Source organism: Pelodiscus sinensis, chromosome 4, assembly GCF_049634645.1.
Source record: "Pelodiscus sinensis isolate JC-2024 chromosome 4, ASM4963464v1, whole genome shotgun sequence".
Lineage (NCBI taxonomy): Eukaryota > Metazoa > Chordata > Testudines > Trionychidae > Pelodiscus > Pelodiscus sinensis.
The window spans coordinates 130,092,663-130,105,958 of record NC_134714.1 but is presented as its reverse complement, the minus strand read 5'-3'; the positions used below and the strand labels follow the sequence as shown (position 1 = coordinate 130,105,958).

General features: G+C 56.2%; 2 protein-coding genes across 5 annotated transcripts in view; both read right to left on the bottom strand.

Moving 5' to 3' along the window:
* Positions 1-1,749, bottom strand: part of LOC102448841 (integrin alpha-L) — a 30,924-nt gene extending 29,175 nt beyond the window's left edge. The window contains exon 1 of one of the 2 annotated variants that reach the window (XM_075928897.1): positions 1,036-1,749. In XM_075928897.1, coding sequence (XP_075785012.1) covers positions 1,036-1,093 — 58 coding nt within the window. In that variant the 5' untranslated portion in view covers positions 1,094-1,749. The remainder of the gene's footprint in view (positions 1-1,035) is intronic. The other variant, XM_075928896.1, reaches the window with a different exon arrangement.
* A 363-nt stretch (positions 1,750-2,112) lies between these two features.
* Positions 2,113-11,915, bottom strand: LOC102448600 (uncharacterized). 3 transcript variants are annotated; one of them, XM_075929078.1, is made up of 2 exons: positions 11,723-11,915; positions 2,113-4,476 (listed from the first exon to the last, which is right to left on the bottom strand). In XM_075929078.1, the coding sequence occupies exon 2, from the start codon at positions 4,383-4,385 to the stop codon at positions 3,351-3,353; it is 1,035 nt and encodes a 344-aa protein (XP_075785193.1). In that variant the 5' UTR covers positions 4,386-4,476; positions 11,723-11,915; the 3' UTR covers positions 2,113-3,350. The 3 variants fall into 3 exon arrangements, with proteins under 3 accessions (XP_075785193.1, XP_075785192.1, XP_075785194.1); XM_075929077.1 differs by lacking the exon at positions 11,723-11,915 and adding an exon at positions 8,309-8,813; XM_075929079.1 differs by lacking the exon at positions 11,723-11,915 and adding an exon at positions 7,807-8,243.
* Between the last annotated feature and the right edge of the window lie 1,381 nt (positions 11,916-13,296).

Below are 13,296 nucleotides of genomic sequence, written 5' to 3'. Positions count from 1 at the left end.
TACTATTGTGCTCCCCGCCCCCCACTCCTTTCTGGGTCAGGACCTAACAACGACAGCACCGTGACGCTGTAAGGAACGGAAATCACGCCACTGCCTAGTTTGAAAATCCCAGGAGTGTGAAATGGACCCAAATGGTGGATTTGGTGGGGCCCTGCTCATTGCTTGTACTCGGTTAATAAAGGTGTTTGGTTGCTTCGTCTCACCCAGCGTCTTTAATCTGAAGTGCCTGGAAGACTCTAGCTGGGGCAAGGAGAGGAGGGCCTGTTATTCTGTGAATGACACGACAGACTTTATCGAAATGTGCGGCATCCGGGAGAGGGCTGGGACGTGATTTCTGGGGGGGAATCGGAGACAGGGCACCCCCCTGCAATAGGCCCAGAGCTGGCAAGAGCCACCACCCACAGGCGTTGCTAGGGGCGATTTGAATGATTTGCATGGGGGAGGGCTGGCGAGGAGCCCTCCTGGGTGCAGGGTACCGCAGCAAAGCGGCATCCATGGCGCTGGGAGTCGGAGAGCCGGGGCGAGCCTGCGTCTCCAGAATCTAGATGGTACCCGGGGCGGATCACAGGACAGAGGGCGTCGGGCGGTGGCGTTGCTCCGGTTGGCTGAGATGACCCAGGCCATGAAGCCCGGGGGTCTCTAAAGGGGGTGGCACAACGGAGGGAGCTGGCTCCGGGCATTGCTCACAGCTGAAGGCATCTGGCCCGGGGTGCAAACCCCACTGCCTTTCCTCACACTGCAAGGATGTTTCTAGTGGGCCTGCTTCCCTCTCCCTTTCCAGTAGGTCTCCCCATCCCCCAGGGCAGCGGCTGGAAGGAGAGGAACCCGCAAATCCATTGCAGTGCCAGGATTGGTTCTTCCCACCCATCAGCATCCTCCGCGAACCTATGCTGCCCCCTGGGCCTGGCGCCAAACCCGCTCCCCTGCCCGGTGGCCTCCCTGCCCCCTCAGGCGCTCTCCGTCCCCACCCTCCATCCTGTTTCCTTCCGTGGGCCCCTGGCAGGGGGCCCACCGGTCCGCCCGAGTTCAACCCACCTGGGAGAGGCAGCCCGAGCAGCAGCAGCAGAGGGAGGGCGCGTGGGGTCCTGGCCATGTCTACGTCCGGAGCCTGATGGAGGCTGAGGGTTTACACGGCAAAGATCTCCCCCATGATGGCGAAGGGGCAGAGCTGGCGGGGGCAGACAGCAGCTGGGGCACAGGCGTAGAGGAAGGCACCACCGCTAGGTGCCGGAAACAAAGTTAGAGGGAAATGAGTAGGCAGATTCTATCACCCGCTTTTTCCCATGGGGGGTGGGGGAGGGAGGAGGTGTGGGACCGGCCACGGGGGTGGGGAAGGGGGAGGAGCGCAGAAGCATTTGCAGAGCCGGAGCTGTTCGCGCTCATGTCTGGTGAGAACGATCAAAACATCAGGTGTGGGGTGGGGAGGTCGGAAAAAACTGCGCCTTTTGGGTCAGGTGACCTCAGCGGGGCAGGCGTCAGAAGGGTTAGTGGCTAGTGGTTGATGTTCTGCCAAGGAATCCAGGATATTCCAGGGCAGGAAGCAAAAAGGGAGGCTACACACAGACTGTGCCCTTGGACCCCAGGAGTCCCACTCTGCAACAGGCTGAGCAGAATAAGCCACGTCCGGCCCTTTCCCTGCCACCCGGCACAAAGGGGGTCTGGCCTCTGGTAGCTCCTGGAACAAAACAGCTTGGGTAATTCCATCTCACTTCCCTCTGTCCCATGCCTGCTTGCTGCAGCTTCGACTTTCACTTCCCCCCAAAAACCCTGGGTCACATTCCTGTTAAACCCCCCCACTCCAGGCAGAAGACCCCGGGTGTAGATCAGTTCCCCAGACAAAATAAGCTATTCCGGGAACAGGCCTTTTTGTGCCAACATGACTCTGCCCCGTGTTTCCTTGTGCTCCACCACTGCTCCCTCTGTGTCCATCTCTTGTCTTGTTTTCAACTTAGACTGTGAGGTTTCTGGGGCAGGGACGGTCTTCTTGTTCCGTGTTTGCACAGCGGGTGCTGGTCCAGGAGGACTCCTCGGCACGACGGGAATGGAAATACACAGCAAGAAAAACAAAAGCCCCTTTAACTAGATTGATGTCGAGAAAGAACTACACACGTGTGGAGACTCGGCTTTACTATGGGACACACCCAAACCCCCAGCAGATTTTTTTTTAAGTAAGACGTTTAGACTTAATTCATAAAGAAAAGAGGCTCAAAACCAACCTCCACTGTTTTTCCCTCTGCAGGTCACATTACATATGGACATTTGCTCCACTGACATCGTGGAAAGGATGGGTTCTTGTTTTGCCTTGTTAAATGCCACATCAATCAGACCTCGGAAAAAACAGTGTGTACAGAGACAGAAAAGCATGATCACCACTTGGAAGGCTCTGCACCTCCTCCGCACCTGGGCAAGTGGGACTGTCTATCATCGTGCTATGCACAAGGGCAGGTTTGGCGATTGTAACGGTCCCTTCTGCCTACGGTTCAGATTTCCAGGGGGGCCTCAGGATTTAGGTGCCAGAATTCAATCAGACTTGGTCACTTGATACCCATTAGACTCATTTGAAAATACTATTGGATTGATCTATGATAGTCTAGCCATGTTCTCACAGCAACACCACACTGACATTGGCCAATGGTTGAGCTTCTCCTCTGATTAATTTACAACAATACAGCCATGTTCTCACAACAAAATCATGTTAACATTGGCCAATGGTTGAGCTTCTTCTGGGTCTGAATAATCTATCATAATCCAGCCATGTTCTCACAATAAGACCATGTAGACATTTGACCATTGGCTGAACTTCTCCTCAGGTTGATTAACCTCTGAAAATCCAGATACGTTCTCACAGCAAAACCATGTTGCCATTGGCCAACGGTTGAGCTTCTCCTCCAGTTGATTATGATAATCCTGCCATGTTCTCACACCAAAACCATGTTGACGTTGGCCAACGGTTGATCTCCTCCAGTTGATTATGATAATCCTGCCACGTTCTCACACCAAAACCATGTTGATGTTGGCCAATGGTTGATCTCCTCCAGTTGATTATGATAATCCTGCCATGGTCTCAAACCAAAACCATGATGACATAGGTCAGTTGTGGACTCTCTCATCTGACTGATGATGCTATGATATCCCAGACACAAACACACAACACTACTGTGATGATATTGGCCAACTGTTGATGCTCTCCTCCAGCCACCTAATGTGCGTTGGTCCAGCCATGCTGTCATGCCAAGGCCACGTTGATGCTGGCTAGTGGTTGATGTTCTGCCAAGGAATCCAGGATATTCCAGTTCACAGATACAGGTTAGTGGTTACTTCCAATGGATACTCCCCCCTAATGGCCTCTATCACGTGTGGCTTCTCTGATGCTGGATCAGGGCTGAGCTCTCGATGAAGCTTTCCCCACACTGGGGACACTTGTAGGGCCTTTCGCCTGTGTGGATCCTCCGGTGTCGGAAGAGGGTGGAGCTCTGGGTGAAGCTCTTCCCGCACTCTGGGCAGGTGTAGGGCCGCTCCCCGGTGTGAACCCTCAGATGCCTCGTGAGGGTGGCGCTCTGGGTGAAACCCTTCCCACACTGGGTGCATTGGAATGTCTCGGCTTTCAGGTGGGACCTCTGATGCTGAGCCAGACCCGAGCCATCCCGGAAGCTCCTCCCACATTGGGGGCACTTAAATGGCTGCTCCCTGCCATGGGCACGCTGATGCCGGAGGAGGTTGGAGCTGCGGCCAAAGCCGCGCCCGCAGTCGGGGCACCGGTAGGGTTTCTCCCCGGTGTGGATGCGCTGGTGGATGATCAGAGAGGAGCTGTCCAAGAAGCTCTTCCCGCAGTCAGGGCACGGGAAGGGCCGGATGCCCCAGTGAGCCTGGCGGTGGGTGGAAAGCTGGGAGCGCTGGGGGAAGCTCTTCCCGCAGTCGGCGCACACGTAGGGCCGCTCCCCCCGGTGGGCGCGGCGGTGTGCCTCCAGCACGGAACGGTGGCGGAAGCTCTTCCCGCAGTCGGGGCAGAGGTAGGGGCGTGCGCCGGCGGGCGCGCACCGGTGCTGCAGGAAGCGGGCGGCCTCAGCGAAGTTCTTCCCGCAGCTGGGGCACTGGTGGGGCTGCCGTCCCCGGTGGGTGCGCTGGTGCCGGATCAGGTTGGAGCCGCGGCTGAAGCTCCGGCCGCAGTCGGCGCAGGGGTAGGGCCGCTCCCCGGTGTGCACCCGCCGGTGCGTGAGCAGGGCCGAGCTGTCCGCGAAGCTCTTCCCGCACTCGCCGCACCGGAAGGGCTTGCCGCGCGCGTGGGCCCGCTGGTGCCGCAGGAATGGGGCGCTCCGGCGGTAGCTCTTCCCGCACTGGCTGCAGAGGGTCCGCGGCTCCTCTGCCGCGGGTGGCAACAGGGACATTTGGGGGGCTCCCGTCACACCTCGTACAGAGACTGTCCCGGCTCCTGCTGGCCCCTCCGGCCGCTAGGCTCCTCCCTGATCTCACGGGCACCTGCGGGCAGAGAGACCGAACCACAAACAGTAAAACTCAGACTCCAGGGCTGACCCGGCCTGGAGCTGGCTGGCTGGGGGGCCCTTGCTGGACTCAGCAGCACAGGCATGGCCATTGCTCCCCACTGCCCCGTCCTCTCTGCTCCCCACTGCCATCCTGCCCCCCGACACCTGCCGGCATCTCCCCACATGGGGCTCTGGGACCAACCCTGCGACTTTTCCTGCTGGGGATTCTCCCCCTCTGCCCTGGCACCTGCAATCTAGCTGGGAATCCTTCCCTGGAGCGGGAGGGCAACGGGGTCTGACACTGAGCAGAAGACCCAGGAAGTGAATCCTAAATCCTTCCCCAAGGGAGAGGTGAGCTGATTTCGCTGCAGTGGCCTGGCTGAGCCCCCAGAGAAAGGCTGGGGGAGGAGAGGGCGCCAGCCAGGAGGAACAGGAGCCAGGATGCGGGTTTGAGAACAGGACACCACTTGCCAGGCCTACGTGGTGGGGAGGGGGGAAAAATTTGATTTAAGATACGGAACTATGAGAACCGCGTCGCTGGAGTCAATGAACCTTCAATCAAATTCCTCCAGCGGCCCCACTGTGGGTGGTCGACACGAGACACTCTCCCATCGACGTCCCTTACTCCTGACAACCCTGTGGAGTACCGGGATTGATCAGAGCACCAGCAGCATTCGATTTAGCGGACCTGCTAAATCAAACCCTGGAAGACCGATCTCTGGGTAAGTACAGGCAAGGCCCTAGATTTCCTTGCTGCTGTCACACTTGCCCAGGTGGGTTCAATTCCTAGCTCTGCTACAGATCATTGGGGTGACCTTGGGTGAGTCACTGCATTTCTTCAGGGCTCGGTTTTCCCATCTGTAGAATGGGGATAAGAAGCCGGCCTTTGCCTAGACTGTGAGCTCTTCAGGGAAGGGATGGTGTCTCGCTGTGTGTGCAACGCCGAGTGGGATGGGGTCTTGACCTCAGTCGGGGTTTATGCAGCCCCCGCCATAGTGGGGGACCCTGATCTGGGTAGAAGTTTGTGCCTGGAGCAAGGGGGCCTGGATCTTACTCAGGATCTGTGCCTCACCCAGCACAACGCATAGATTCCAAGGCCAAAAGAGACCCCGGTGACCCCCTATTGCACACTCCTCCTTAATGCAGCCAACAAACGTTCCTAAAATAATTCCCAGAGCAGATCTGTTAGGGGAAAAGCCACCCAATCTTGATTTTAAAATGGGCCAGTAATGAAGAACCCACCGCAACCCTTGCTAAAGGCTTCCCATCGTTAATTACCACCCCGTAACAACTTACCTCTGACCTATCCTCCAAACTGATCTAGCTTCAACTTCCAATCATAGGGTTGTTTTCCACATGGGCTGTGCTGAAAAGCCCGTGATCAAATATTTGTCCCCCCCACAGGGACTTAAAGATTGTCATTAGGTCGCCTCTTAGCCTTCTCTTTGTTAAACTAAATTAACGGAGCTCTTTCAATCTCTCACTATCTATAAAGCACGGTTTCTAATCATGCAATCGTCTTAGTGGCTCTTTTCTCAACCCCTTCTCCAATGCGTCAACGCCCTGTTTTTGACTTGTGGACAGGAGAAAGGAACACACAACTCCAGTAAGTCGTCAGACCAGGGCCAAATACAGAGATAAACTAGCCTCTCTGCTCTTACTTAAAATACCAATGTTTATGCATCCTTTAATGCGCCTCTTATCCCTTGTGCCCACAGCATCACACTGGGGGGGAGGGGATCGTGGCCAACTGATTATCCAGCTCATGGCCTCTAAACCATCAGCAGCATTGCTTGCTAGGATAAAGTCGTAAGCGTCATTTGTAGTCTGTGCTTCTGTACATATTACAACACACAGGCTGTGTCTAGACTGGAATGTTTTTCTGCAAAATCAGATGATTTTTGCGGAAAAACTTGCCAGCTGTCTACACTGGCCGTTTGAATTTCCGGAAAAGCAGTGACAATCTCATGTAAAATCATCAGTGCTTTTCCGGAAATACTATGCTGCTCCCGTTCGGGCAAAAGTCTTTTTCCGAAAGACTTTTGCGCAAAAGGGCCAGTGTAAACAGCACAGTACTGTTTTCCGCAAAAAAGCCTCGATTGAGAAAATGGCGATCGGGGCTTTTTTGTGGAAAAGCGCGTCTAGATTGGCCACAGATGCTTTTCTACAAAAAGTGCTTTTGCGGAAAAGCATCCTGCCAATCTAGATGCGATTTTTCCAAAAATGCTTTTAACGGAAAACGTTTCCGTTAAAAGCATTTTCGGAAAATCATGCCAGTGTAGACGTAGCCTCACTGTTTGCCTGCAACGTGCGCACAAAGCAATGAAGGGCAACTTCTGTCAGGGACTTGGCCTCGTTATCGATGGCTCTCTCCATTTGAATGGTGTGCCCAAACTTTATCAGTGAGGAGTTTATATTTTCTTCTACGTCATCAATCAAGGAGTTAACTTGAGGAGCCATGGACTCAACCCTGTGGGACCCCATTACAAACACACCCCCTTGATGGTAATTCACATTGACAGCTCTGCTTTTAAGCCTTCCACTTAGCCAGCTTTTGGTCCATCCCATGAGTGCCAGGTTAATTTGCTACGTTCTGGTTTTTGCTCTGAACATCATGCGGTATCCAAGCAAATACAGCTTGAACCTAGTCCTGCACCCTCAGGACCTGACTGGTTCTGAACCAGAGAACTGCCAGACCATAGACGGACGATATTGTCTAGCAGCATTACCAACATTTCCACGGCTTACTGGGCTGTTAGCGAACATTTTGGGGTAAGTGACAGCTAAATAACAGCACAGAACACTGAGAGCCGGGACTGATGGCTGTAAACAAACTTTATGGGACTGCGGGAAACTTGGTTACACTCATAATAAATGGACATCCGGCTAAGTAAAATCATGCCGGACCACAGATGTGGCCGGACTAGAGAGGTTCAATCTTTTCCTTACAGAAATCTGAGAGCTTCAGGGGGTAGCCTGTTAATCTGTACAGGATAAACTTAAAAAACAACAAACTGGTCTGGTGGCACTGTATAGACTAACAAAACATGTAGCAGGGCTGTGCCCACGAAAGCTCCTGATACCATCTCCATGTTTTGTTAGTCTATAAAGTGCTACCAGACCATTTCTTGTTTTTTAAAGAAATCTAAGTATCTTACATCAGCACTACCGCCTCTGTCAACTCCATTTAGAACCTCCTCCAAAAAAACTCCCCACCCAAGCTCTTGCACAAGTGCCGCTCCCAGCTCTCTCGCAGTGAGGGATCCCCAGCGCCTGGCTGTGGCTAAGGTGCCCCCTCTGACCTGTGGCGGGGGGTGAGCGATACCTGGCAGCTGAATCCATTTTGCAAAGACACCTCAATGCGTGTAGCCCCTTTGGTGCCAGGCCAGCGCTGCAAAACGCAGCTCAAACACGCCGAGCGGAGAGGGCCTGGCTGGGGTGGGGGCGGGCAGCCACTGCACCCTGCTGGCTCCCAGTGCTTCCCAGCGCGGCCTGGGTGTGCAGCTTGCTCAGTGGCTCTCGGCTCCCCCCACTATACATCGCCCCAGCGTCCTAGGGGGGCAGATCTCAGCCAGGTCTCCCCTGCACCCCCCAGGCGGTCGGGCATTTTGCTCTAAGGAAGTGCTACAAACCGCAAACTGGGGTGGGCGCTGCAGGGCCCAGACCCACCTCCCGCTGTGCTGGCTCGGGAGGGGGGGGGGGCCCTCTCCGATCCCCACCCTCTTCGGCTCCGGATTCTCCCCTCCCCCGCCCTTGCGGCCGCTTTTTCCAGACCGCGATTTCCTGCCGGAGCGGCTGCTTCGCTTCCTCCGCGGCGCCCCACTCACCGCCCGGCCACGGCGCGCGGGGTGGCGGGTTCGGGCCCCGCACGGGGCAGCCTGGATCCGGCTCCTTGGGCGGCAGGTCTCAGGCCCAGGCTGCCGGGGCTGGACAGGAAGGTCCCGGCGCGATTCCCGGCCCGGGCAGAGGCGCGTGGGGTTAACCCTGCCCGCTCCGGGCTGGGGAGAGAGACATCGCCCGGCCCCCCACGCTTGGGGGAGGGGGGACCCCTAGGGGTTGCCCCGCCCCGGGCTCCTCTGATAGCTCAGCCCAGCCCCCCTCCCCCGCTCCCCCAGGCCCGGGATCGGGGGCTCAGCTGGGACCGTGGGGGGAGGCGGGTCAGGAGCGCAGCTGACGGGCGCAGGGGCCCGCGCTAGCACAGACACCTTTGGGGCAGGGGACCTGGCTCCGCGCGGGCTAAGAGCCCCCAGCGCTCAGTGCAGGAGCAGATCCGGGGGACCCGGTATGGGTCTGGCTGGTTTTCCCCCCCCTCCGCCGGGAATTCACCCCTCCCCGGATGTGCCTAGTGTGGGAACTTTGCTCCCTCCCAAAGAGTCCAGGGACTTTTCTAACTGGGGCTGCAGGGCCGGAGCCGGGAGCCAGAGCCCTGGGGGTGGGTGCGAGGGGCCAGCTGGGAACCGCTCCAGAGGGATCTGCCTTTTGTGGGGAACACCCAAAGCAGGGCCCTCCCCTGCCTGGTCTGTAGCTACGGGGGGGGGGGGGGGGGGGGAGAGTCGCTGCACCCCTCCCAGCTCTGCCCACTGAACCCAGGAGTCCTGGCCGCCCACCCCACCAGCCCCCACATCCCTCCCAGAGCTGGGGCCAGCGCTCAGGACAGCTGACCCGCTGCTCAGATGTGGGGCCCAGTTGTTTGTGTGGCTTGTGGGCTCAAGGCGTGGCACATCCTTCCCTAGCATCTAGTCCACAGAACAACAGATCGGATCACCCCTGTGGTCAGCTTCTCACAGCTACAAGGGATGGAATTTTTTTATCTAGCTTCCTTTTTGAAAAAAATAAAAATAATCTGAGCTATTTAAATCGCACAGTGAGACGCCGCCCTGCTGAGGCCAGTGAAAAGAAATCGGACAATTCTGGGGTGAGAGGCCACAAATCAAGCCCCTTTCCCCATCAGCCCTGTTCACTGATGGTGTCTCACATCAGCAGGGTGAATGGTCTGATCCAGGTAACACAGGCAGCTCAGTCTGATATTAATCCCAGATAAGGCATCAGAGGGGCTGATATTGAACTCAGATAATAAAGAGCGATAGAACCAATGCCAATCCAAATGAGATTAATCAAAACAGATTCCGGCAAACTCACTTGGTATCTTCCTTTTTGAATGAGTTTGCAAGCTTGGTTGTAAGTATTGATGGATGATTCTTAGATTTCTGTAAGGCATGTGATTTGGTACAGCATGGCATTGTGGTAACAAACTAGATATACAATTAACCTGGCACACATCAAGTGGATTAAGAGCTGGCTGACTGGCAGGTCCCAAAATGTAACTGTAAATCATTCACAGTTGGGGGCAGGAGTTTAATGGGGTTCCAAATTCTTGGTCTGATGCTATTTACCATTTTTATCAATGGCCTGGAAGACAAGCTAAAGCCATCACTGAAAGTTCACAGAGAATACAAAAATCAGAGGAGTTGCATATAAGGAAAAGGAGAGGTCACAGACACAGAGAGAGTTGGATCGCTCAGTAGGCCATACTACGGCTACATCTAGACTGGCATGATTTTCCGCAAATGCTTTTAACGGAAAAGTTTTTCAGTTAAAAGCATTTGCGGAAAAGAGCGTCTAGATTGGCACGGACGCTTTTCCGCAAAAGCACTTTTTGCAGAAAAGCGTCCATGCCAGTCTAGACGCACTTTTGCACAAAACAAATCTGAGCTGTCTACACTGGCCCTTTTGCGCAAAAGCTTTGTGCAAAAGGACTTTTGTCCGAACGGGAGCAGCATAGTATTGCTGCAAGAAGCACTGATTTCTTACATGAGATCGTCAGTGTTCTTGCGGAAATTCAAGCGGCCAGTGTAGACATCTGGCAAGTTTTTCCGCAAAAGCAGCTGCTTTTGCGGAAAAACTTGCCAGTCTAGACACAGCCTACGTGATTTAATACAAGCAAGCAAACCATACGTGATTGAATACAATTGAATGCCTACACCTAGGAGCTGTAGGCCATAATCACAGGACGGGAGGTTCTGTCGGGGTAAGCAGTGACTCCAAAACAGATTTGGGGGTTGGGACAGATAATCAGCTGACCAGGAAATCCCAGGGTGATGCCATGGTCAAAAGGTGATCTTGGATGCATGAATGGGAAATCTTGAGGAGGAGCAGAGAGGTTATGTTACCCTTCTGTTAGGCACTGGAGCAACCACGGCTGGGACCCCGTGTGCAGTTCTGGTGTTCACAGAAGAAAGGTGCTGGTTGGTACATTGGCGAGAGGTCAGAGAAAAGCCACAAGAATGATGGAAACCTGCCTCGTAGCTGGGGCCCTGCCAAATTCACAGTCCATTTGGGTCAGTTTCACAGTCATAAGGTTTTAAAAATGGTACTTTCATGATTTCAGCTATTTAAATCTGAAATGTCACCATTTCATAATTGTAGGGCGGCTGACCCCAAACGGAGCTCTGTGTGGCTATGTCTACACTGCGCTGGTTTTGCACAGGAAATATGCAAAATGAGGCTAAGCATGAATATCGCCACACCTCATTTGCATACCTAATGAGCCACCAAGGAGTTGTCTACACTGCCCCTCCTTGCACAAAAAAACCCCTCTTGTGCGGAGCCTTTCTTCCTGAAAATAAGCGGCGGAACGGCATTGCGCAAGAGTGGTTTTTTGTGCAAGAAGGGGCAGTGTAGACAGCTTGCGCAAAAGCCCGTGCCGCAAAAATGGTGGCTCATTAGGTATGCAAATGAGGCGTGGCGATATTCCACGCTGTAGCGTAGTGGGGGGGGCTGTCAGCTCTGTGACCCGGGGTCCCCCTGCGCTGTGATGGGAGATTCTCACTGTCTCGCTCAAAAGTGTATTAACCCAGACACCAAAGCTCAGCCTCCCAGGGAGAGAGACAAAGGGAGGAAGGGCGGGACCAGCACCTGGCTGGGGGGCAGGGAGGGAGGCAGTGGCTGTCTGGGAAGCATGGAGAGAAGTGGCTAAGTGGGGAGCCCAGGGGCAATGGGCCCTACCCCTAGGGTCGGAGGCATCCTGGCCCTGGCCCTTGTAGCCACATCACATCTGTGCTGTGCAGTATCCTGAAGGAACAATAAACCCCTCTCTATTCTACGACTGGCGGAGTCTGCTCTTCCTGCTACAGGGGTGCAGGAACGGGGGAGCCCCGACTGCGTCGTCACACACGCTGAGCCTCATTCACTTATTTCTTGCACAAAACCAGCTCAGAGTAGAACTGGCCGAAGTGACTTACCTGTGTGGCACCTCCTGCTGGTCATTCTAGGAATCAGCTGCTCAGCGCTGCAGCGCCCCCTTCTGGGGGGCATCACACTTGCTGTTATCTTTTCTTCACCACCACTTTGTGTCCCAGACTGTCGGGGAGCACGCGCTAGCATGTAAGGGGCAGATGGTGCTCCATGCCAAGCTGGTGTAATCGGGCCAGGTCCCCACTGGTGTGAATCTGCCCTGGCTCCACGTGGACCTGACGGTACATTGCTCGGGCCCATGACGTGCAGCCCGGCTAAGCCAACCCCAGGTCGCTGCACCCTTCCCCCCTCCCCGTCCAGCACCCTTTGAAAAGCGAAAGTCGGTTGGGTCCTCTGTGCTTGTGGAGAACTGGCTGGGGGGGAGGGGTGTCTTGGGTCCCAGTTTGGCTCCGATCTCCCCCTCCCCGGCTCTGTGGCTGCTTCCTCCAGGCAGCGATTTCCTGCCTCTGTGGCTTGGCCTCTCTCTGCTCCCGCAGCGCATGGGCTGGGGTAGCAGCAGCTGTTGGAGCTGAAGTGACATGCTCCCTTCCGGCCCCAGCGTCCGCAGCTCGCTGGTTTTACCTCGCCGCTCTCTGGTCTGCAGGCCCTGGGAGCCCCCCGGCTGCTGAGCTCTCCTAGCCTGGGCACCTCCAGCCTCCCAAGAGACACAACCCTCCAGGGGAAGCCAGAGTCTAACCCCCACGGGGAGGCCCAGGCTAGGCCCCAGCTGCAGGTGGGGCGGGATGTTCTGCCCCCGGGTTTCAACGAGGGAACCTCCCTCAGAGACCCCACGGGAACCCTGCACCCCCAGGCCAGGCCCTGACACACCCTGGCTTGGACCTGCTGCCCCTGCAGGGTGGGCTCCAGTCAGGGCCAGATTTACCCCTTAGGACCCCTGGGCCATGGGCGCTTGCTCACCTAGGCTGGGGGAGGCGGTGCCCCCCCCCCCCAACAGCCAGGCCTGGCCGCTGGCCCCACCCACGCTCTGCCCTGCCAAGGACCCCACTCCTCCTGCGGCCCCTTAGCCGTCCCCTGTGCACACCGAGGGCTGGGGGTGGCGGGGGCCGTGTGCTGACACCTCCCCCATGATCTGGGGCAGGAGAGGCTGCAGCTCCACACTCCTGAGGGGCTGGGGGAGGGAGGCCAGTCTGGGGTGGGGCTCAGGGCTGGTAGCTGGGCTGGGGCGGGGGGCTCAGCAGAGCTTTGGGGGGCAGGGGCAGGGCTGGGAGAAAGCCCTCCTCAGCTGGAGGTTCACCCGCTGCCCAAGCCCTGGTTTCTAGGGGGCTTCGGGACTTGTGTCCAAGCTCAAAGAACCGTTTTGTTTCCCCATCTAGTGGCCAAACTATGGAAGTTTTTCAGCTTCCTCCAGCCTGCAGGCTCAGGGCCCTGGTCCTGCAACTCAGGCAGCAGCGCCTGGAGCGCAGAGATCCAGAGCCCCCCGGTTCAACCCACGCAGGCGTCCTGGCAGTGGTGCCATTGCGTGAGCCCGCAAAGAGCCGGGAGCATTTGGATTCCAAATCCCGAAGCTGGGAAGGGGGCCAGGGAGGGAGGCAGGTTCTGGGCACCCCCAAACCTGCCGCCC